Here is a 25192-nt window from a genome sequence, read left to right as displayed (position 1 = left end):
ACCCAACAAGGCAGTCTTCCCTGTGCATGGGGCTGGTGCGCACAATGTCAGTGACATCAATTCCCCAACAATGTGCTTCAAACGTCAGTTTTGATGGTTTATTAACTGTGAGTAGTTGCATAAAGAACAAGCTTCAGATCTGGCCCTTCAACCCACAAATCACAAGGTAAATAGTAGACAGGCATTATCTTAGCTTGGTCTGTTAGAATGAAATGCTGCAGACTGGGTGGCTTACACAACAAACATTTGTGAAGGTTCTGGAGGCTGGAAGGTTGAGACCAAGTGCCAGCACAACGGGGACCTTGGTAAGGGCTCTCTTCCAGTTATGTCCTTACATATGAGTGGGGGAAGACTGTGTCTCTTCCTCTCTGTAGAAGGATGTTAATCCTGGTCACAAGGATGTTAATCCTGGTCACAGGGCTCCACCTTCATGACCTGATCTGGACTTAATTACTTCCCAAGGCTGTCCTTCCAAGTACCATCACATTGGCGATTAGGGTTTCAACAATGAATTATGGAGGGAAACACACTCAGCCCACCGAAGGCATCACAGCCCTTTTTCCAGAGCCATCTTTGGGTACCTGCTATTCAGGTTTTCAGGTTATACGCAGACAGCAAAGTGTTCAGTTGTGTGTCTCCTTGCTTCTTGGTGATAAACTCACTTGTTTCACAGAGATCATCAAAAGAGGGAACTGGCTAGCAAGAATGAAAATACAGCAAATACAGAGTAATGCTAGAAATGAAATTAGATGTGATCAGGAAATTTGAAAAGAACAGGAAAGCAAAAATAGGAGGCTGTGGCACTAGAGAAATTGGACAGTATGTAGAAAAAACAAGGTTGCTTCAGCATCTTTTGTTTAAATTATGCTAGAAACAGAAAGCCAGTTATGTAGAGATAGAGATTTTCTCCAACTTTTGATTTAAGACTATATTTTTTTTTTTTTTTTGCAGTTTTTGGCCGGGGCTGGGTTTGAACCCACCACCTCCGGCATATGGGGCTGGTGCCCTACTCCTTTGAGCCACGGGCACCACCCCTACGATACATTTTTTTAAAATACCAATCAGCATGGCTAACATTCAGGCCAAATGTTGGAGTTAGTTGCCATGTTGAAAGAAAATGATAATCACAAAGAGACTTAAAAATAACCTTTTACTGCCAGTAAATTCTGTTTTCGTCATCCTAGAAGTTGTCATGAATTGATTAATGTTAAAGTCTCTGAAGAGGATGCTAGCACAGTTCAGGGTGCTGCTGTGAAATTTGCACTCAGATTCCATATATTAGGACGGCTGTGAGAAAGGGTGACCATGTCCCCAGGAAGTGATGCTGATAAAACACATTATATTAAAGAAACTTCTGTGGATATTTCACAACATTAAACATGCAAAGATAAAGGCTGGGCACGGTGGATCATGCCTGTAATCCTAACACTCTGGGAGGCCAAGGCAGGTGGATTGAGTTTAGGAGTTTGAAACCAACCTGAGCAGGAGTGAGACTCCATTTCTAAAAATAGGTGGAATAGTCCCAGCTACTCTGGAGGCTGAGGCAAGAGAATCCTTTGAGCCTAAGAGTTTAAGGTTGCTGTGAGCTATGACACCATGGCCTTCTACGAAGGGTGACAAAGTGAGACTCTGTCTCAAAAAAATTGCAAAGATAAAATGTTGGAAACCAGTCCAATCTTAAGAGTATGATAATTTGTAAAGATGGAATAGACAAGCTATAGGGTGAGAAGCAGGCACAGTTCAAACTACTCTTGATAAGTTTTTTTTTAACAAAGAATAAAACACTGATTCTTCACGTTTCTCATGTTTTAAGTTACAGTGTACTAAATATTAGTGCCACCTGTAGCTCAGCAGCTAGGGTGTCAGTCACATACTCCGGAGCTGGTGGGTTCCAATCCAACTTGGGCCTGCCAAACAACAATGACAACTACAACAACAAAATAGCCGGGTGTTGTGGTGGTCACCTGTAGTCCCAGCTACTTGGGAGGCTGAGGCAAGAGAACTGCTTAAGCCCAAGAGTTTGAGGTTGCTGTGAGCTGTGACACCATGGCACTCTACCCAAGGCGACAGCTTGAGACTACCCAAGTGCCATAATTTTTAAAATCCCTATATATTTACAACTATCAAAGAGATTTTGATGTTTCAACAAAAGTGCTTAAATGTCAGAGACAACTGTAAGTTTTCTCTTGATTATTAAGATCACTTTGCATGATTTCAACTTCCATGGTCATTTTTATAGTTCTGTTCTATCAAACAAAGCTAGGACTGGTTATACTCTGGCTTCTCAACTCCTTGACAAGTTCTCATTCAATGGCCTTTTCCTTCAGCCCACCATAGTTTACCGACTAGCCTTTGTTGTCACCAATATTAGTATGACCTCTAAAATGTTGATTTCAAGCAAGTTATGTAATCATGCCCTGTCCTTCCGGCTCATCACCTCTAGTATCATGAAGATAGATTTCTTACTGAAATCTCCTGTTCACTGGCCTGTTCCACCATTCACAGCCCTTTCACTTTCTTCCTCTTTCAGCTTAGATTGCATGGACCATATTCACTTCTTCACAAAAGGGACACACAGCCCAATTCCTTTGCTTCTCTTCCTTACCTGGGGAAATTCCTTCCTGAAGGACCTCCATTATCTGCTTTGTCCAAGACTAAATCCAAGTAGCTAGACTTGACCAAGAACATCGCAAAACCAGACAAACGAAACTCACTTTAATTCATGATCAGAAGCCTCAAGTAGGCAAACCACCTGGCTTCCTAGAAACTTTGCTTTCCTACTCTCAGACACACCTTCTCTCCTTGAATCTAATTTCCTGCCTTTATTCACTTTCAGCTGTTATATTTCATTAAGGAAATAAAAGGTATGGGGGGCAGAACCTTTCAAGTGTTCCACCACCCACATGCAACTGCAGCCACCTGTCTTCCCTGTTGTAGAGGATTTTGCTGCTTCTAAGGCTTACCTGACCTCTCGGATGCCTTCATCTCGCCCTCCTGCAGAGTCACTCGTCAGTGTGCAGACTCGCACTAGTGTCTTCCATCTTCAACAATACTTGTCAGCACGTTTAGAGCTGACCTATTACTTTTCACAATAAAACCTCTCAGAAGAGCTGTCTATACTCTGGCTTCCATCCCTAGCCTCCCATCCTTCCCTCAATCCACTTAAGTTTAGTTTCTGAAACCATCACTCCCCTGAAACAGCTTAAGGCAGTCAAGACTGCTAAATATCCCAAGTTGCTCAGTACAACAGAGGAACACTTCTCTGTCGTCCCCTGGACTTCTCCACCGAGGCCAGTCCCTCTTTTTGAAACACTCTTTTATCTTTTTGATTTCCAATACTTGAGCTTAGTTTTCTTCCTTCTCCAAGTTGAGTATCTCTAGACTTCCTGGTCTTGGGCCCTTTTTTCACTTACATCTATGTGTTCTAAATAGTAGAATGTTACTTTTTTTCCCCCTTTGCCTAACTCAGGGCCTAATTTAGGAAACAGGCTGCTTCTGATGAATAAGTGTTTCCTTCTATCCTTATCATCTAACATAGTTCTTAACTCATACTTGGTTTGTCATAAAATATATCTCGGACAATGAATGGACATTATTATCCCACAAATGAGGAAATGGAGAGTCAGAGAAATAAAATAATTTACCTGGGATAACACAGCTGTTAAGTGGCACATCTGGGATTGAAACCAAAGTCTTAACCCTTTGTTTTCTCCCTTACATTGTCTAGCCCCTCTATTTCACCCCTAACATCTAGAATCCACTTTAATTTATCCTATTCTCAAGCCAAACTGAAAGGATCGATGCACCTGAACGTGCCTTGTGTTTTCCCACCCCTCAGCCTTTGTTAGGCTTGAAGCCCAATTTCCACTTTCGATTACACATCTACCTATATACGACCTGTCTTTTAAGATGCTTTTCAAATTCTGTGTTGATCTTGAAATCTTCATTTTTAAGTTGTTAGTAAATTGTCTGGCATCTAAGCTGCCTTTAAGAACAATTATACTTTTGCATCACTTTCTTTTAGCACTGAAGCTGCGTGTGGGCAGGGATCCTAACTCATACTTATTCTGCCTTTCTGGGCAGTGCCTGTGGCTCAAAGGAGTAGGACACCGACCCCATATGCCAGAGGTGGCGGGTTCAAACCCAGCCCTGGCCAAAAACTGCAAAAAAAAAAAAAAAAAAAATGATGCCTTTCCTTGCACATCTGAAGACTGTATCAGGCATTTGCTGACTTGCAATGAAATGATTCAAATCTCATTTGATCTTCTCAACCTAAATAACAAAGATCTTACATAAATTTATGTGGGTGTTGAAATGCAGAATACAGTGCCATAGGGAGGTAAAGGAAGGCAAGGATTTTAGAAAGAAAAATTACTTAAGTTGCTTTGAAACAATTATCCTCAGCTACAAAGATCAGTCCAAAGCTGGACCTGCCAGTTGCTAGGCAGATGTATTTAGTATTTTCTGTGTAATGTTTCCATGGCCTTTGTGTAAGGTTGTGGTTTGGCAGTCTTTTGTGACAGTTCTCATTAATAGACAATAGGGCCTGACTCCCTTTGTCAGAGTCGGACACCAGCACACCACTTTTGACAACTTTCACCATCTAAAGACAGAATACCCAAAGGAGTAGAGTACCGGATACCACAAAACTTTAAACTTTACCCAGAGAACCTGACCCAGCGGAGAGATGCTCAGACCACTACACAGTGAGGACCCAGCCAATTTCATTCCTGTCTTTCTCCCGGGCCTAAAGATGTTTTCTTTCTGCCCCGCATCTTGGTTGGATGGAGAGCGGGCCTGAATGTAACTGTCAGAGAAAGCAAACTCTGAATTAGCCGTAGTTTGAGAGCAGTAAGTATTTGGCGTTGCCATCTCTGATCTGATGTAACTGAAAAAGTCAGGAAGGGGCAGGCCTGGTCGCATAATGTGACCGGCTGGAAGTAACCTTTTGTTTTTCCCAGCGCTTCCCCGCCGCGTGTGGGCGACAGCAGTGAGCGGGAAGCCATATTGTACCTTCCCAGATGATTCTCTACCGTCACCTGCACTCGGCTCCTAACCAGGATCTGGCATCCTGGTCATCTTAACACAGCTGCCTCCCACGCGTTCTTTAAAGGTTCCGTTCCTAACTATTTGCTGTTTTTAGTGAAGTCCTGGAAGTGAGCTTTGAAGCCTGAGAAGAAGTATCGATAATCAATTCGGTGCAAACAAAGCAGCCAGTTACTCCCTCGGTTCTCGTCCCGCGCCCATCCCCGAGGTCGGGCTCTAGGCGCGCAGGCCGAGTCCCGCCCCTTCCACGCTGTGTGATTTCGGCTCCTACTGCCGGGGAGCGGGTACCCCCCAGGAGCAGGCTGGAGGTGGCCCCGCGGGCCGCGGAGAACAAAGGCGGCTCCGGGGGGCGGGGACCCCCGAAGGGGCGTCGTGGGGGTCGGGGGACGAGGCCCCCGGATGAGGAAGGGTGGGCGCGGGCCGGGCCCCGGGAGAGGCGGGGACCCCCGGGAAAGGACGGGAGCGGGGCGGGGCGAGCGCCGTGGCGGGGCGGGAGGAGAGGGCTGACGCGCGGAGGGCCGGGCCGGGGGCCGCGAGGAGGGGGCGGCTGCGAGCCCAGGGGCTGCGAGCCGGGGCGGGTCGGGGGTGGGCCCGCGTCGCTGCGGGCGGGAGGTGGGGCCGCGGGCCGGAGACGCCGCCGCGCGGAGGGCAGCGGCGGGCGGCGAGCGGCGTGGAGCCTCCGGCGGAGGCCGCGGCGGGCCTTGGGCGGCGGCGGGTCGGGCCGCGCGAGGAGCGCCGCCACCGCGCGTCCTCCATTGCGGCCTCGGGCCTCCGACGCGGGCGGCGCGGCGCTGGCGGCGGCCATGGCGGTGGCGGCGGCGCTGGCGGGCCGCGGGGCGCGCGGCGGCAGGGGCCGGCCCCCGGGCGGGCGGGCGGAGGGGGCGGGGCCGGGGCGGCGGGCGGCCCGCGCGGCGGCGGCGGCGGCGGCGGCGGCGGCGGCGGCGGCCGGGACGAGGCGGCGGCGGCGGCGACGACGGCGGCGCGGGGCGCTCGGGCTGATGGCGGCGGCGGCCGGGCCCGGGGCGGCGCTGTCCCCGCGGCCGTGCGACAGCGACCCGGCCAGCCCCGGAGCTCAGTCCCCGAAGGTGAGCGGTGGTCGGCGCGGTCCTGCTCTACCCGGCGGTCTCCGAGGGGCCCGGGCGGCCCGGCGGCCTCGCGGCAACAAGTGCGGGCCGGTCCCGGCGTCCGCGGCCGATCCGCTCCCCGGAGGCTGCTCCGAGCCCCGCGGAGGCCACAGTGTGGGCAGAGTGGGCGGATTCACGCACGCCCGGTGTCTTCAGGGAAACTTTGTTCTTTAACTTTGCGGAGTCAAGAGGTGGAAGAGCGGGGCGTTTTCCGGGCCGGGCGCGGGCAGGGCGGGCCGGCGAGAGAGTCGCGCCCCCAGCGGCTGGCGCGGGCGGAAGTTTGTGCGGGGAGCGGGGCCTGGACGCTCCCGGGCCGGCCTGCGGCCGCGCGCCTCCCCTTGCTCGGGGGCTGGACGCGGGGCTACCGGCCGCGGCGGGGGGACGCGGGCGGCCGGACGGGGCTGGGTAACGGCCCCAGCGCTGGCCGGGCCCGGCCTGTGCGGGGTTCTCTGGAGCAGGGCCCGCCGCCAGCTGCGCCCCCTCCGTGACACTGGAGTTTGCAAGAGATCGTGGTCTCCGCTTTTTTGGAGGACTTTACCAAAAAAACGTACTTTTGAATGTTTAGACTGAGTTATGCCTGAAGTATTGAATAAAAATGTTGCACCTGTCATACTTAACCATGAAATGTATATTTTCCAAAAATAGATTTTGGCTATTTTCCAGCTCTTGCTTGTAGCTAGTCTTAATAGGAACATCCAGAGTTCTTCAATTACTTTATAAAGACTGGAAAAGGATATTTTGTATATTTTACTATTTGGAAAACAATCTGTAAATTCCTAGGAGCTAGATGCATTTGAGAAGTTATCACAATCATAATTTTAACGAACATTTATCAGTTAACGCAAGTCCTTGCTGTAAGTACTTTTCATGTATTCATTTAATCTTTCCATTCATTAGCCACAAAATAGAGGTTTCCAGAGAACAGCTGCTCTGCTAGTGAGGAATAGTGCCCAGGAAGATGCCAGACAGTAGGGCCCTGGGTGCCGGCCACCTTATCATAGTGCCTCTTTAGATTCTTTTGCAGGATTGCTTTTATTTTAATATGTTGCAAGATGATCATGTATTGAACAAAATTGTGTTAGTGTTAGAAGCTATAATACTTTGATTAAGAAAACATTCATGAGTTTTAGACTACCTTAAGCCTTGGCTAATATGTAAATCAATTTTTAATGTCCAGTAAATTCCTTTTCTTAGTGGAACAGTTGAACTTACACCTTTGATATTCTTTTCATACGATGGATTCCATTAAAAATGTTATGTTTTTGGCTTTTTGGTGTTTGAGTGATTGATGAACCTTACTGGGGTTTACTTTTACAGTGTAAGAAAACGGAGTAGTTAGGATCAGTAACCTGTTTTTAGTCTTTTCGTGTCTCCTTTTCACAGGGATATAAATACCTTAAGTAATCAATTAGAATAGTCCAATGAACCAGTTCTGAGTTGAATGAAACACTGAGTGAGCCATATGTTTTTCTCTCAGCTGCTCAATTTTAGAATGATAAATAGTTCTATGCATTTATTAACGGTAGGAGGCATTTTAAGGTCGAATGTGATTGAGATAAGTTTTTAAATTTTTTTCAGGTCTTGCTCATGCTAAATTCTTGGTCCCTTTTAATTGTAATCTAATGTTAATTATTTGTATAACTGCTGTCCTTAGATGGCCTTTCACTTGTTGAGACTTTTAATCTCAGAAGATATGTAATTGGTCTTTCTTTTTTATTATTTGTTCTTTTATTCTTTCTCTAATTATTATTTTGATTCTTTTAAATGTATAGGATGATAATGAAGATAATTCAAATGATGGGACCCAGCCCCCCAAAAGGAGGAGAATGGGCTCGGGAGATAGCTCTAGGAGTTGTGAAACTTCAAGTCAAGATCTTGGGTATCGTTATTTTACTGCTTAATATTTTTTGTGGTATGTTTTCTCTTCTCTGCCTTAGCATCCTTTTCCCTTCACCTCCTGTCCTGGCAGTTATTAAAATTGTAGAATATATTCTTCCTGTGTTCTAGTGTGACACCAAAGTTGCTCTTGCTAAGTATAATTTTTTAAAAATGATCATAGTAAAAATACATAAAATTCACCATTTTAACTATGGTTAAGTGTGCAATTCAGTGGCATCAATTATATTCACAGTGCTGTATGACTATTACTACCATTGATTTCCAAAATATTTTCACTACCCCAAACTTATAACCATTAAGCAGCACCTCCCATCCCCCAGCCTCCTTGCAGCCACCTTTGTATTTCTGTGAATTTACTATAGTACCTCACGTAAGTGGAATCACACAATATTTGTCCTTTTGTTTCTGGCGTATTTCACTTAGTATAATGTCTTCAAGGTTCATCTGTGTTGTATCAGAATTTCTTTTTTTATGGTTGAATAATATTCCATTGTATGTATATGCTGCATTTTGTTTATTCATTCATATGTTGGTTGTCATTGGGGGTAGAATAATGGTTAAGTGAGACTGGCATTTAGAGCTCCTGTGTTCAGTTTTTCTGGGTGTGGACCTAGGAGTGAAATGGCTGGATTGGTTAGCTTTTTGAGGAACCACCAAACTATTTCTCTTCATTTTGAAGTCCAAATTCCTGAACCATTTTTTTTCTTCTTTTGCTTGTGCTTTTTATGTTATATCTAAGAATCCGTTGACAAATCCTAGATCATGAAGGTTTTTGGCAGGCCTGGGCTGGATTTGAACCCGCCAGCTTCCATGTATGTGGCTGGTGCCCTAACCGCTGAGTCACAGGCCCCCGAGCCCTATCATGAATGTTTTTGTGTTTTTTCTTAAGAGTTTTTCTAGTTAGCTGTTATATTTAGATTATTGATCTATTTAGAGTTAAATTTTGTATGTGATACCAGGTAAAGGTCCAGTTTCATACTTTTCCATGTACTAATTTTCTAGCACCATTTTTGAGAATATTTTTCTTTTCCTTGGTTATTTTTTAAGTGGATAGATGCATAAAAGAGTGTTACTCTAATTTAGAGGTTGAATTGGCCCGGATCCTAAAATCTGCACTCTTTGCTATTCAGAGTGGAGATTGACTACGACATGCTGATACCTTCAGACAGATCCATTCCTCGCTTCCGGGTTAGTGGAGTGTATGGGAACAAACAGGCCTAGATGTAGAGACTATTTCATGGAGAAATAGGTTTTTAGAGTTCTGTTTTCTCAGCAGTTTGTGATTCACTAAACAGCAGCTGAGATGCGGAAGTTGATATTTTATACTTCGGGTAGGTGAAATAGATTCTAAGAGAAAGAATTCAGAGATGATTATCACCTTGCTTTGGGCTCATAGTTCTCTTAAGCTAAAAAATGCCTAAGTTCTTCACAGTTCTGAGTCTTGGTTCTTTGTGGTATATAGAAAATTTTATTTTCAATGTACTTTTTTTATTTAATGATTATTTCTCTTCTACTTGTTTTGTAATTTTGATACACATGAAGTGATAGCAAAGATTTAAATACATGAAATAGTTTAAAAAAATCCTTGAAAATGTGTCATTAAAATTTAATAAAAGGCACATTTAAGGCATAATATGTATTTCTGTGCTTAGCTTTAGTTATTATCCAGCAGAAAACTTGATAGAGTACAAATGGCCACCAGATGAAACCGGAGAGTACTACATGCTTCAGGAACAAGTGAGCGAGTATTTGGGTGTGACCTCCTTTAAACGTAAATATCCAGGTACTTAAGTCTAAGTTTATCTAGCAGATTAAATGACTTTTAACTAATAGTGATTCTTTATGATAGACTGTCAGCTTCTGAATTCCTGTGTATGGTTATTTACAATTTTTTTATATTCTCACACTTACCAGTTTTTATTTATTACTGTCATTCAGCATCTCTTTTTGCTGTTGCTACATTCTGATGACTCAGAAACTGATTTTTTGTTTTTTTTTTTTGAGATCGAGTCTCATTATGTTGCTCTCGGTAGAGGTCCATGGTGTCACAACAACCTCAAACTCTTGCACTTAAGCAATTCTCTTGCCTCTGCCTCCCAAGTAGCTGGGACTACAGGCACCCACCACAATGCCTGGCTATTTTTTGTTGCAGTTGTCGTTGTTTAGCTGCGGGCCAGGTTCGAACCTGCCACCCTTGGGGAATGTAGCTGGCGCTGTAACCACTGTGCTATGGGTGCCCAGCCGACTCAGAAACTGATTTAAAAGCGAAATGAGAAAGGTGAATTTCCTGGTGAAAATTAAAAACTCAATTTTTTTTGCAATTTTTGGCTGGGGCTGGGTTTGAACCCGCCACCTCCGGCATATGGGGCTGGCCCTACCCCTTTGAGCCACAGGCGCCACCCCCAAAAATCATTTTATATTAAGAGTTTACCAGCTGTGTAAACCATGTTTAAATATGAGAGAGGCTGTTCATGATGAATTATTTTAATGTATATTTATCTTATCTTTGCTTTGGATTTTTCTATTTTCAATTTTATTCTGAATTTTATTTCTGAACTTAGAAGATTTTTGTGTAGTTAAATATTTTAAATATGTAATATGAGGCACTAAAATCAAATGTTTAAGCTTTCATAAGGTTTACAAATGCATGATGTTTTACTATTTTTAATAGTCTTGTTCTTTTTTTCATTTGGAGATTTAGAGCGACGAGATTTGTCTCACAAGGAGAAACTCTACCTGAGAGAACTTAATGTCATTACAGAAACTCAGTGCACTCTAGGTAGTAAAAACTTACACATTTTTCAAGCTGAACATTATGAAATGATGTGCATAAGCATTTATTCTTTCCCGATTTTATAAAATAATAAAATGAAGTTTTTATTCATCTTTGACTGTCGTTAAAATGCAAAGGAGAGAGACAGATGGTTTCCAACTTGCAGTGATTTGACTTAGTGAGTTTTGTCCTTTGCAATGGTACGGCATATTCAGTAGAAATCACACTTCAAATATTCATACAACCATTCTGTTTTTCATTTTCAGTACAGCATTTAGTAAATTACATGAACTAGTCAACACTTTATCATAAATAGGCTTTGTGGAAAATGATATTGCCCATACTGTAAGCCCACTGTAAGGGTTCTGAGGGTGAGGCAGGGATATTGCTGTGGTAAAGGAGTTCAGGGCTCTAAGTGTAATATGATCACACCTGTGAATAGCACTGTACTCCAGCCTGGGCAACATAGCAAGACCCTGTCTCTTGAGGGGAAAAAAAAAGGCAAGTTTTGTTCAGTTTTATGTTCTGTATAATAATCTCTATGCTTTTTATTTTCATCAGAATTTTAGTACAATATGGCTACTTTATTATATAATAATAAATTGAGGGGAGTTCATTTCAGCAATTGGTAAAATCTGATAGTTTGAAAATTGTCTACATGGGGGCAGCGCCTATGGCTCAGTGAGTAGGGCGCCGGTCCCATATGCCGAAGGTGGCGGGTTCAAACCCAGCCCCGGCCAAACCGCAACAAAAAAATAGCCGGGCGTTGTGGCGGGCGCCTGTAGTCCCAGCTGCTGGGGAGGCTGAGGCAAGAGAATCGCGTAAGCCCAGAAGTTGGAGTTTGCTGTGAGCCGTGTGACGCCACGGCACTCTACCGAGGGCAGTACAGTGAGACTCTGTCTCTACAAAACAAAACAAAAAAAACAAACAACAAAAAAGAAAATTGTCTACATGATGCGTGCTGTGGATTATGGTGAAATTTGAATTTACTATGGTATTTCCAGTATATGCAGTTTGAAGACTAGGAACTATAATATTTTGAAAAACTTATATATTTTTAATTCATTAATTTTTTTGTATTATTTGATAGTAGTTAATATACATCATTATAGTATACATCATTATTTAACAGTTGTAAAAGAATATATAGAATGTAGAATCTTTTAAAAAAAAACCTGGTTTGGTTGAAAAATTGATTTCTTTTCCTTTCAAGATAGTCTTTTAATTGCTTAATTTTATCTTAGGGATATTAAATTTTATTGTTTTTAAATGTATTCAAATATTTTGCTTTGACTGTTGGACAGTCTTTTAAATGTAAGAGTAGTTTGAAGGAAAAACAGTTTTGAAGTGTTTTGTTCACTTAGCTTTAAAAGAGCTTCTTTAACTTTTTATTTTTTTTCCTGAAATAGGCTTAACAGCATTGCGCAGTGATGAAGTGATTGATTTAATGATAAAAGAATATCCAGCCAAACATGCTGAATATTCTGTTATTCTACAAGAAAAAGAACGTCAGCGAATTACAGACCATTATAAAGAGTATTCTGTAAGTAACTTGAGGTGACTGGCATGTTTTATTTGGATTGGGAGAATGACGTTTTACACATTTTATATGTGATTTCCAACTGTAATATTTCTCTTTCAGCAAATGCAACAACAGAATACTCAGAAAGTTGAAGCCAGCAAAGTGCCTGAGTATATTAAGAAAGCTGCCAAAAAAGCAGCTGAATTTAATAGCAACTTAAACCGGGAACGCATGGAAGAAAGAAGAGCTTATTTTGACTTACAAACACATGTAGGGTGACTTGAACGCATTAGTCTCTGAACCTGGCTTAGTGTTTGTTATCGCAGAGTGCAGTATTATTCAGTATTTTTGTGTGTGTGTTCTTTTCTGATGTGTTCCTAAAGAATCTACATGTTCTTTTCCTTACCAGAACTTAAGGTATTATCTTTAACGATGTGCGTAATACTCAGTTTACTTTCTTATTTGTGAGGTGTCATTTGCCTTATGGTTGATAATTTACTGAATGAAACTAATACTAGCTAGTACTAACTGTACTTGCTTTGTGTTCCAAGGGTTTTACGAGATTTCTGTATTAATTCTCACAGTAACTATGTCAGGAACTAGTACTGTTTCCATTTCGTAGATGAGGCAGTTGAGGTACAGGGAGCTTGTGTAAGCTTCCTCAAACATGCTGCTGTTAAGTGGGGAGCAGGCCACACGCTGTCCATCCTCACAGTTATGCTTAGAGTGAGAAGGCGGATGAAACTGCCACATGTGGAGCTGAAAGTACCAGTGCTTCCTTAGGTCATGGCTTCCAGCATCCCTTAAATTTCTAGCTTTTCTTTATTGTGAGGCGGTGTGTAGAGGGGAACATGTGGGGACTCTTTTCCTGAAGTCTTGATTGCTAGCATGCTATCAGTTTTGTGTTTCTCTTTATGTTGACGTAGGTTATCCAAGTGCCGCAAGGGAAGTACAAAGTTTTGCCGACAGAGCGAACAAAGGTCAGTTCCTACCCAGTGGCTCTCATCCCCGGACAGTTCCAGGAATACTACAAGAGGTATTCAGCAGTTTCAGTCACCATTGGTGTCAGCTGTTGGTGAGGGACTTCAGAGCCAGATGTACTTACCTCCTAACAGTTTTTGCATCTATAAATACTCTAGGATGCTGTGCAGGATTTTTGTTGATAATTCTTGTCTTCTCTGGTTCATGGCACCCTTCAATCAGAATTTGAACATCTGCAGATGAAGCCTGGATTGCTCACGTTCCTGGCATCATGTCTGAGTTTGTCACAGGCTCTGGCCCCTTGCTGCTCAGAGTGGTCTGTGGCCCAGCAGTACTGGCATCAGCAGCTTGCCGGAGAATCTCAGGCTCAGTCAGCCCTAGACTCACTGACTCGAGAGTCTCCACTTTAACAGATACTTCCACGATTCATGTGCAGAGTAGAGTTTCAGAAGCACTGACTTCAGCTGCGGAGATAGAGAAGGAACAGAGAGGCTACTGGGGCGGGTGCATGGGCACCTGGTTGTTTTAGCCACATTGCCAACCTGGTCACTGCTCCCATTCTGTGGACAAAAATGCTACTTACCTCCTATTCCCCACCTGAATGTAACCCAAAAAGCAGGACTAATAGGTTCATTTTGATTCAAAATCTCAGCTTTTACTTGAGCTTTAAAACTTACTCTGGAACCATTTGTTCTTTAGAATAGACTGTTCTTTAGAGAATAGAATTTAGGGTATAGAATCATACTTACCATTTGAATGTGAGATTTAAGTTAATGGACAGAAATTTTTATTTTTTTAATTTTTTGGTTCTGGGGTCAGCAAATTATTAGAAGTATACCAATCCTTTGCTTTTGGGGGTAGTGTCTTATTTGAGGGAGACTCTGATCCAGGGTCCCTTCCTGAATATAAGGGCTCTCTTGAGGCTGAGAGTGGAGGTGGCACTGTCTGACCTGGCCAGGGCAGGGGTGGTGGTGCCAGTCTGTAGCGTCAGACAGAATAGTGATAAAATTTGTTAGGGTGCACACTTTCCAGATTTGTTTAAAGTAATTTGTTCCTGAAAGTTTTGTTTCTTAAATTATATCTTAGGTAATGTCATGTACCATGCACTGCTGTGATTTACATGCATTAGTTTATTTAATCCACACTTTAGTTCTATGAGGCAGCCTCTGTCAGACCTGAGTGGTGAGTGAAGGGCTGACCATGCAGGGAAGCAGCAGCCACCTGGGATGGCGGTGGCTGTGGTGTGAGCCAGTGGCAGAGCTGGAGCCCTGGCTTCCATGCCCTACTCTGTATCACTCCAGTTTTACCCTTGCCTCCTAACATTTTATTATAGGTTTTTTTTTGGGGGGGGGAGGGTTTGAGGGTAAGAGGAGAGGCATATCTTTTTTTTTTTTTTTTCTGAGGCAGAGTCTCAGTATGTTGCCCTGGGTAGAGTGCTGTGGCGTCACGGCTTACAGCAACCTCAAACTCTTGGGCTTAAGCGATTCTCTTGCTTCAGCCTCCTGAGAAGCTACAAGCGCCTGCCACAACGCCTGGCTGTTTTTTTGTTGTAGTTATCATTGTTGTTTGGCAGGCCCAGGCTGGATTTGAACCCACCAGCTCCGGTGTATGTGGCTGGCGCCCTAGCCGCTGAGCTACAGGCGCCAAGCCAGGCATTATCTTTTGATAATAAGATTCAAATGCATATTTTGCATGTTCAGTCTAGTGAAAAAATGTTCAGGCTTTTTATTTATGGTCCTGTATGATCAAAACAAAAATTTATTATCGCTAATCGTTTTTCAAAAGTGTTTGGGGTTAATTGAGAAGTTTAAGGCTATCTTTAAAGCTTAGAGATGAGTCTATTCATAGTTAATAATAAAGGAAAACTGAAAATCTCTGAACTTAGGTACTCACCAGATGAGCTGCGGTATTTGCCACTAAACACAGCCCTGTATGAGCCACCTCTGGATCCTGAGCTTCCTGCTCTGGACAGTGACGGTGATTCAGATGATGTGGAAGATGGCCACGGTGATGAGAAACGGAAAAGTAAAGGCACTTCGGTAAGAGCGTTTGTCTTTAGTAGGAAGTATTCCCTCCCCTTGAACTTTTGCTGACTGCTTTCTTGGAATGTTAAATTGACCTTGTGTCATCACTTCTGTTTGAGAAAGAAACAGTTGTCTGTAATTTCTAGAAAGCTTTCATCAAGAAAAGTTCTTTATTGTGTGTATTAAAATAAATAGGCTGTGCATGATCTTTGTTAGGTTCTGTGTTTAAGATTGCCGGTAGTTACATACTTGTTGGGCAAGGGTATGGAACACTAGTTCACAATCTTTTATTCAACTTGCTGAACTGATGGGCTGTTCTATTGGTCAGGTTTTCCTGTACAGTCTTATTTTGGTGGCAAAGTGCAGATGAGAGACAGTGGGCGGCCGGCACACTGTATGGACATGAAGGGGGGAACCAAAGCCCAGGGACAGTGTTGGGCTTTGATCCTACTAGTGACAAAGGGTTTGGGGTTTCCTTAGCATTGTGTTTTGAGTAACTGGCCATTTTAAACTTTTCACTGAAGTTAACCTGAACTTGAGACTATGTTTATACTACTTCATTGTTAACAACAGCTTTGAAACATTTAATAAATCGTGTTACTAGGCTTGGCGCTTGTAGCTCAAGCGGCTAAGGCACCAGCCACATACACCAGGACTGGCAGGTTCAGATTCAGCCTGGGCTGCCAAACAACGATGACAACTACAACCAAAAAATAGCCGGGCGTTGTGGTGGGTACCTGTAGTCCCAGCTACTTGGGAGGCTGAGGCAAGAGAATCGCTTAAGCCCAGGAGTTAGAGGTTGCTGTGAGCTGTGATGCTACGGCACTGTACCCAGGGTGACAGCTTGAGGCTCTGTCTCAAAAAAGAAAAGAAAAGAAAAAAAAAAATTATGTTACATGAAATACAATGCCATTCAAGTTTTAAAGTAGTGATCCCAACTTTTTTCCTGTCCTGTTGCTGAAAGAGGGGAGCTATGGTTTTGAGAGCACTGAAGCCAACTTCCTCTTTCACTGCTGCTGCGATGGCTGCAAGTTAATCCAACGTTTTAGGAAAACATTTTGGCAGCATACTAAGAATTTAAACTTTCATAGAATTTGATTTAGCAAATCCACTAATAGAATTTATCTTAAGGACTTAATAAGATGCTGACAAAATTTAATTTGAATATTACGTCCATTTGAATGTCATAGTATTTTTTATACAGAATACTAATTTAATATCGCTCACTGTAGTTACCCACAGTGGGTGATATTTTATTACATTTACTTTATAGAAATGCAGTTCAAAGAATAAAACACACATGTGCACAGATCTGGGGGGCTGTTACATAACTGGGGGTGTGAATACGTGGGAGTCCAGATGAGGACGAAGTCACTGACTCAGGTCGCTACAAATCACCTGAATTTTCCATTTATAATTTTTATGATTTATATGAACACAAATTGTTATCCTAATGAGAAACTTTAAAGTTATAAAATGGAGAATTAAATGGTTAGATACTGAGTTCTTAAACTGTGACCATGTCAAATGCTGTTGTAAGTAGTTGGAGCTGTTTAACATCACACAGAAGGGCTTTCTTAGTGACCTTTATTACTCAGCAGAAATATCCACACTTATTTGTGAAATGTCAACTTTATGATATGAGGAATGGAGTTGAAGCTGTATAGCAGAATAATAGGTGAAGTAGATTCTGTTTTTGTTGACTGAAATAAAAAAAACAGGTTGATTAAGGCATTTAACTGAAATAAATGGAATTAGCTTTATGCTCTATTGTACTTAAAAGAAGGATGGGTGATTTTTTTTTTTTTTTTTTTTTTGAGAAAGAGTCTTACTATGTTGACCTCGGTAGAGTGTAGGGCATCACATCTCACAGTAACCTCAAACTCTTGGGCTTAAGTCATTCTCTTGCCTCAACCTTCCAAGTAGCTGGGACTACAGGCGCCTGCTACAATGGCCGGCTATTTTTTGGTTGTAGTTGTCATGTTTGGCAGGCCTGGCCTGGGCTCGAACCTACCACCTTTGGGATATGTGGCTGGTGCCCTAGCCACTGAGCCAGGATGGGTGGTTTTTAATGAGTTATTTTTATCTCCACTAGAAAAAGTTTTCTTATATTTATTTTTATTTCATTTTATTTTATTTTTTTGAGACAGAGTCTCACTTTGCTGGCCAGGTAGAGTGCCGTAGTGTCATAGCTCACAGCAACCTCAGTCTTTTGGGCTTAAGCAGTCCTCTTGCCTCAGCCTCCTGAGTAGCTGGGACTACGGGTGCCTGCCAAAATGCCCGGCTATTTTTAGAGATGGGGTATGGCTCTTTCTGAGGCAGATCCAAAGCTCCTGAACTCAGGCAATCCATCTGCCTCAGCCTCCCAGAGTGTTGGGATTACAGGCGTGAGCCACTGCGCCCAGCCTTTTCCTTATATTTAGAATGATGTTTTTATTTTTAAATTGATGAAACTTTTTTTTTTCTTGAGACAGAGTCTCAAGCTGTCGCCCTGGGTAGAGTGCTATGGCGTCACTGCTCATAGAAGTGATCCTCTTGCCTCAGCCTCCCAAGTAGCTGGGACTACAGGCACCCGCCATAACGCCCGGCTATTTTTTGATTATAGTTGTCATTGCTGTTTGGCAGGCCTGAGCTGGGTTTGAACCCGCCAGCTCCCATGTATGTGGCTGGCGCCTCAGCTGCTTAAGCTACAGATGCCGCCTGAATTGATGATAATTTAAAACTTGTTTTAAATATTTTCTGTAGAATTTATACTCAAATCTATTTTAATTCCATTGGATCCTTGTTTCTGCCTTTGAACTCCAGGACAGCTCCTCTGGCAATGCATCTGATGGGGAAAGCCCTCCCGACAGCCAGGAGGACTCTTTCCAGGGAAGACAGAAGTCTAAAGACAAAGCTGCTACTCCGAGAAAAGATGGTTCCAAACGCTCTGTACTGTCCAAATCAGTTCCTGGGTACAAGGTAGAAGAAAAAAGCCCCTGACTCAGCTTCTTACTGACCAGCCTCTCTCCCTGAATGTTTGCCTCTGACTCTCAGGAGGTGGAGCCTCTGCCCCACGCGCCTCCCTGGCTGTCCTGTGCTGGGCTCTGCCAGCTGCTTGCTTTTTTGCTTTACTTCCCTGGGGCTTTTCTGTCCCTTTGGCTATGGTTTAGCTTCTGTTTTCTGCATATGTACATTTTGAGTCTTTTTTTTTCTTTTATATCAAAACCAGGCAAGTATGGATTTTTAAAACATTGTTTGATAGCTAGAAGTTTATGCTTTGTTTCCTTGGAGTAGAGGTAAATACCCCACCTGTGGTACAGCTAGTGCTGCAAACAGCGAAGCCCAGGTGGGGAGAGGGAGTTGCCTTTCTGTTGTGCCTTTCACTAAGGAAGATCTGAGTTCTCCCTAAGGATTATGTGATCCATCTGCCAAACCCAGCTTCCTCTGGGACACAAATAGTAAAACATGTTATTTACATTGTAGTCACTGTTAGCATAACGTTGGCAAAAAGCCTGTATGATTCTATGACAAGGATTAAAACTTACTTGTTAACTTTTGATCTGATTATTTTCAGAGTAAAGTAGTAGGTTGTCAGCAATTATTATTTTTAATGTTTTCTCCCTCTGTCTTCTCCCTTTTCTTTTGAAGAAAAGGTGAGGTGAGAGGTGAGTCGCCTTACTTGCATATAGGGCTTTCAGAATATCATAAAAGGAAGAGTTAGTTATACAATTTTGTTTTGGATGGCAATAGTAAAATATTCAGTTCTTTTGGCTTGGAATATATTAGAATGTGCTTATGAAGGTGTATTGAAGGAAAGTTCTAGGGTAAGGTGATGACAAGTTTTTCCAAGTGGAACTGCTACACACCCTGTCAGGGACGTGTCACTGGTGGGTGATCACAGGAACACGCTGAGAGTCCCCTCAGCCTGAATAGTCAGAGGTGTGACTGTGGCGGGTGATCACAGGAACGTGCGGAGAGTGCTGTCAGCCCCGTCCCCTCACCTGACTAGAACACTTCCTTGAAGTAAGAAAAAGGCAGCATAACAAAGTAGCATTATTCCATGTTTTATTAGAAATTGCTTTTATGTAATCAACCTAAAAATACCTATTTTTACAGCCTTAAATGGCAAACAGATTTTAATATTTATTCAGCAAGGGTTGCCACCAAGGGTGGCTTCAACAGGCTGCGGCTGTGTGGTTTTGTACTTGATGTTGCAAGTATAGTTTTCTCATTTCTTTAAAGATTTAAATTAATTTTTAATGATTGAAAACAAATGAACTCCAAAGATTAAATTTTAGAAACAGCCCACATGAATGAGCTTGGTGCTGGTCTGTTAACGAGCTTCAGGCAGAAAGGTGGCACAGAGCACCCTGCCCTGTGTGCTCAGTGCCACACAGATCTAAGGCAGCGGTCTCAACCTTCCTAATGCCGCAGCCCTTTAATACGGTTCCTGTGGGTCGCGACCCACAGGTTGAGAACCGCTGCTCTCATGCAAGCCACAAGACATGGGTTAGAAAAACAGAGAACTTTGCAATAGATGTTTTTATACAGGCTAAAAAGGAAAACTACTCAACTATCATTGGTTTAGTTTATTAGAAATTAAATAGGTTAACATACATTAATAGTACTCGAGAGTCTGATATGCAAAATATACTTTTTATAATCTGTGTACATTTTAGTACCTAAAAAAATAAAATGCAGGTATTTCAAAGATGAGAACAAGAAGTATCTGTATGTAATACATTAATGCAAACATGTTGATGAAAAGTTAACCTCTATAAAAGTATTAATAAGCCGAGATGTGCCTAAATATTAGGGTACTTCAAGCTGAAGGTCATATATGTATAAATGTTTTAAAATATGGGAATTAAGAAAAATGATGATATGGGCGGTGCCTGTGGCTCAGTGAGTAGGGCACCAGCCCTATATACCGAGGGTGGCAGGTTCGAACCCGTCCCTGGGCAAACTGCAACAAAAAAATAGCCGGGCGTTGTGGCAGGCGCCTATAGTCCGGCTACTCGGGAGGCTGAGGCAGGAGAATCGCCTAAGCCCAGGAGCTGGAGTTTGCTGCTACAGAGGGCGACAAAGTGAAACTCTGTCTCTGAAAAAAAGAAAAATGATGATGTGTTAATCCAATGTCTTGCTTAATAAGATTCACTAGTGCTTGCCCTTACTTTGTAGGACAGTATTGTTTAGGTTACATTAACCTGAAATTTAAAGCATCATTGTTAGGATTCAGGCCTATACATATATAATTAAAATCTATACTATATTAGTGCTACTATGAAAGTGTCATTTAATGTTTGGCTGTTTTTCAAGCAGAAAAGTTAAGAGTGCTATATGAGCCTTGAGCTTTCTGAGAACTGTGAGGATGGTGTTGTGTTTTTCTTGTCAGTGATGGAACTCTGGTGATGTTGCAGTTGTTGGGAGAACTGATTGTGTCAGACACATGTTCTGTCCTGTTAGCGTTCGGGGGCTCTGCACTTTGCTCACTCTCCTCCTCTCCCCACCCTGTAGCCCACCGCGACTAGCTCCCTCTGCCCACAGTCCTTAGTTGATGTGTAAAGCCTTGGATGCAAGCATTGTAGTTTCTTAGAGGTTAGCGGCTTGAAATGCACAAAGTATTTTTGTAAACTGATCTGCAGCATCTTTGCAGAAAATGCTACAAAACTGTCTCTTTCTCTCCTGTCTCTCCCTCTTTTCATCAAGATGAAGAATATTGATTGGGTAAGAAAAAATTTCAGTGGTTTAACAAAACATTATGATTTAAGTTTTGAAGTAAACTTAAGAGTTTTATTGGTGTCCTTTTTATCATAGGTGTTTAATGTATATTTTAATAATTGTAGAACTTGAATTGCTCTAGAATGTGAATGACTAGCTTTGTGTTTTATTCCTTTTGACTTTTGTTTTGTAAAGGATCTCCTGAATTCTCTTTTTAGAATTTAATATTGTGTGGTTACTTCCTTGGTTTTAGTGAAAGATATTAAAGTACTTATTATGCAAGTATCTAACTTAAACTGCAAATATTAAAATAAGTATAATCTTTTACACTTAGTATGGGTACTATAACCAAAAGAGAGTTCTTACTTTTGGTGGATAGGTAGCTTTCTGCTATATATTATGACAGCTAAAGATTTGACCATAACTGACCCAGAATTTGGATCAAAGAAGTGCACTTCCTGGCTGTTTTTCATTTAGGTGTAGAAACACAGTGAGAACTTCATGCTTAGAATGTAGCAGTAACAACAGAGGGTAACCACACTGCAAGACTTAAAAGGTTTGCGCATGTGACACTATCCTTTTGTTGGGGGGAGCAGGGTATAAAAAATATATATATATAAAGGAGATGTAGAACAGTTAACAGTAAAATTTTATATGTTATGTTTAACTTCCTTGATATTTATTATTTTGTAGAGATATTTGTGAATGTTTAGAGTTGTTTTTATTATATTTATGTATAAGGTTGACTTTTTTTTTAAATAAATAAGCCAAAAATTTTTTGAATGCCTCTGTCATCTTTTGCAAAGAAAGGTAATTTTAAAAGTAAAAAACCTAGAAGAATTAAGAACAAATTATATATCCTAACAAATTAAGAAAGTGGCAGTGAGACATTTGAAAGCTGGGGTTATTATACAGTTTTTTTGTTTAGGTTCCTTTGGATTCAGTAACTTAGGCAAACACAAGCTGCATTTGGATGGGCTGGAATAAAATAGAAATGTAAGAGTTGAACGCAGAGTAACTCTCTTCCAGTTGATGCATGTGTATTTATATATGCCCCTGCCCCTTCCATTCTTGGCCCACATATGCTCTTTCTGCCGCTGTCACTTACAGGTGCCTCCAGCACGAGTGAGCATCACTTTGTAGTGGTCACAGCTGTGACGCTGGGACACCCTCCTTTTGGTTGCTTTGGGTACAGTGAATCTTTGTTCTTTGTTCTTAACACGTGTTGCCAAATATGTCTAAATCCAGATAGCTTCTTTGGACTGTGCATATTTTTAATCTGAAACATGAATACTGAAAAATGTGTTTTTTTTTAAGTGACTGCAATTGTGTTTTGCTCGCCTGAAATTGTGTTTTTTCTCTTTTATGTTTTACATTTCATAGTGAATCCTTTTTTCCTTTAGCTTAGGTTCTTTTATTAGATATGCAAAGAGAATAACCACACAACTGTTTTCTGCATACATTTACACACAGGACAATGCATGAGCTCGTCCAGTTAAAAGTTCCAACAGGTTTTTTAACTTAGATTTTATTTGTAGGTTTTTAGATCTAATTTTACAACTTTGGCAAACATCATTTTTTAAACAAAATCAACATATAAGCCACTTAAAACTCAGTTTTCTTTTTTATAACAAGCCTAACTTCCATGTAGATAATCATTTGGCACTTGGATTTTCTTCCAGTTAATAGTGACATGACACTGTATTTAGTCTTTCCTTCCTGTACAGATTTTACTGTGCATTTAGGGAGTATAGAATGCTACATTTAACCTTGATGTGAGATCACGCTATTTATAGAGTTTTAAAATGAAATCTAAGGCTTTTGTCTGTAAGCTGCTGTCATGTGTCTTGGGCAGACTCAATGTCAGATTACGTCTTTCAGAAAGGCTTGAACATAAAGGGAACTTGAGTGAAGTTCCCAAAAGTTAAGTTAAGACAATAGAGTAACAGAATTCCTTTTGAACCCATAGTAAACTCTTCTGGCATGAATTTATAGCCCTCTTCTACCCTTCCAGCCAAAGGTCATTCCAAATGCTATATGTGGAATTTGTCTGAAGGGTAAGGAGTCCAACAAGAAAGGAAAGGCTGAATCACTTATACACTGCTCCCAATGTGATAATAGTGGTAAGTATTTCAATGTCTTCTTAAATTTTTAACCACCCTATTTATTGCTTCAAAAACTAAGATTTACAGTTTCAGTTAGACTTTAACCAAAGAATCATCAAATAAATATGCAGGGTAATTTGTGTACCATAGACACTGCCCATTATTTTCTTTTACATTGTATTTTCATTTCTTTTTGACAATTAAACATCATAGTCAATCTTGGGGTATCCTACAGAAAATTAGACTAGAACCTCCATACCTGACCATCTCCCTACATTGATTGCCTCTTAAGTGACTTAATTTTCACAGACCAGACATGCACCGCATGGGCGTTATCAGTGCAGTAGGCCTAGTTGCTTATGCTGACTACCTCCGTATGTTCAGGAGCTTGTTACAGTCCCTTGGGTGGTCAACTTACAGAGGTTCTACTGTATTTTATATGCCATGATAATCCTTGTGTGAAATCTACTAATATTGGTTTTGATTTAGGCCATCCTTCTTGCCTGGATATGACCATGGAGCTTGTTTCTATGATTAAGACCTACCCATGGCAGTGTATGGAATGTAAAACATGCATTATATGTGGACAGCCCCACCATGAAGAAGAAATGATGTTCTGTGATGTGTGTGACAGAGGTTATCATACTTTTTGTGTGGGCCTTGGTGCTATTCCATCAGGTAAAGATTAAAAAAAAAAGAACATTATCTTTGAGGGATGAGACTTGCCCAGCCATTTTTTTTTTTTTTTTTAGGCTGCGTAAGCACTATGACGTGAAGAGCCTGCCCAGGTCATGTCCACAAGCTGTTCTTCCCTAGGCAGCCCAACAAAGGACAAATGAGATGTCAGAAAACCTAGGCTAAGTTTTGGAAGTATAGTTCAATGTATAGGATGGGCCTGGTGTTTTCTAGTGAAATACCTAAAGCAGCAGATCATTAATTTGTTTCAAAGCTTTGATTTTATTTTTATACATCTATTTAGAAATTTAACAGAATGATTGCTGTCTTTATACATATTAAACCAGATTTCTATAAATTGAGGCAGCATGACAATTCCAGAGAACTTTAGAATAAACACAGAATTGGAAAAAATCACAGTAATCAGACTAAAACATTACACAGATAATTGTGTAACTTTAGAACTTATTTGCATAGTTAACACTGTAATACTTTATAAAATATAGGCCTAAAACTAAGTTTTCTGGGAATCCTTACGAAGCAAGCAACTAAATGATTTATGGTTCTCTAATAATTCGCTCAGCTCAAGTATATAGTACAGTTTATCATTGTGCTGTTAAAACCAGGACTTCAGAGAATGCTGTTAGACACCCAACTGCCAGTAAACAGCAGAGAAAAAGGCTTTAAGAAGCCAAATTCAGTAATGGGTTTTATACTGAGATTTTTATTAAACTTTTGAAGTTTGATAGTGTTAAAATTTCAGGAAGGATTACAATAATTTTCCAAAGGCATGTATCATCGTATGGCATTGCCTATTGCATGCAGCCCCCTCAACTTTACAATATTTCATGTGGTACTGATTACATTGGTTATTTTAAGGGAAGTTTACGTTTTTCTCTGTAAATTAAGGACCTCATTAGTGCCCTCCTCAGTGCAGATCTACAGAGAAAACATGAGTGAAAACTAAGGAAGAATAGCTTAATTTGGCTTATAATTCAATCCTGTAGAAATAAAGTTTAGTTCTGTATTAACTAACAATTTTTTTCCTAGGTCGCTGGATTTGTGACTGTTGTCAGCGAGCCTCCCCAACACCCAGGAAAGTGGGCAGAAGGGGGAAAAACAGCAAAGAGGGATAAAATAGTTTTTTGACCCTAATATTGAATATGCATTTAAGTGGACTATTTGGTGCCAATTTAATTACAACATTTTCATTTTTATGTCAATAAAAGAACTTTGAAATTAAATATGGGATTAAAATCTGCAGTTGATTTGTTATAAGCTACTTTTACCCTTGAAACTAATTCCAAGTAGAGAAACAGTCCATCTTCCCGAAAATTTTT

General features: G+C 41.5%; 1 protein-coding gene across 3 annotated transcripts; it reads left to right on the top strand.

Moving 5' to 3' along the window:
* Positions 1 to 5682: 5682 nt before the first annotated feature.
* Positions 5683 to 25096, top strand: PHF10 (PHD finger protein 10). 3 transcript variants are annotated; one of them, XM_053590373.1, is made up of 12 exons: positions 5683 to 6131; positions 7943 to 8049; positions 9722 to 9852; positions 10771 to 10848; positions 12252 to 12385; positions 12485 to 12634; positions 13291 to 13400; positions 15231 to 15384; positions 18175 to 18330; positions 23087 to 23195; positions 23667 to 23855; positions 24903 to 25096. In XM_053590373.1, the coding sequence occupies exons 1-12, from the start codon at positions 5850 to 5852 to the stop codon at positions 24986 to 24988; spliced, it is 1686 nt and encodes a 561-aa protein (XP_053446348.1). In that variant the 5' UTR covers positions 5683 to 5849; the 3' UTR covers positions 24989 to 25096. The 3 variants fall into 3 exon arrangements, with proteins under 3 accessions (XP_053446348.1, XP_053446347.1, XP_053446349.1); XM_053590372.1 differs by having other exon boundaries at positions 5684 to 6131; positions 10765 to 10848; XM_053590374.1 differs by lacking the exon at positions 10771 to 10848 and having other exon boundaries at positions 5969 to 6131.
* The last annotated feature ends 96 nt before the right edge of the window (positions 25097 to 25192 follow it).

Source organism: Nycticebus coucang, chromosome 5 (assembly GCF_027406575.1).
Source record: "Nycticebus coucang isolate mNycCou1 chromosome 5, mNycCou1.pri, whole genome shotgun sequence".
NCBI lineage: Eukaryota > Metazoa > Chordata > Mammalia > Primates > Lorisidae > Nycticebus > Nycticebus coucang.
The sequence above is the reverse complement of the archived record's forward strand: the minus strand, read 5'-3'. Positions and strand labels throughout refer to the sequence as shown.

Coding starts and splice junctions, on each gene's coding strand:
- PHF10 (XM_053590372.1), top strand. CDS start 5,850: ATGGCGGTGGCGGCGGCGCTGGCGGGCCGCGGGGCGCGCGGCGGCAGG. Junction 12,386..12,484: donor ACCATTATAAAGAGTATTCT/GTAAGTAACTTG, acceptor TTTCTCTTTCAG/CAAATGCAACAACAGAATAC. Junction 23,196..23,666: donor CTCCCAATGTGATAATAGTG/GTAAGTATTTCA, acceptor GTTTTGATTTAG/GCCATCCTTCTTGCCTGGAT.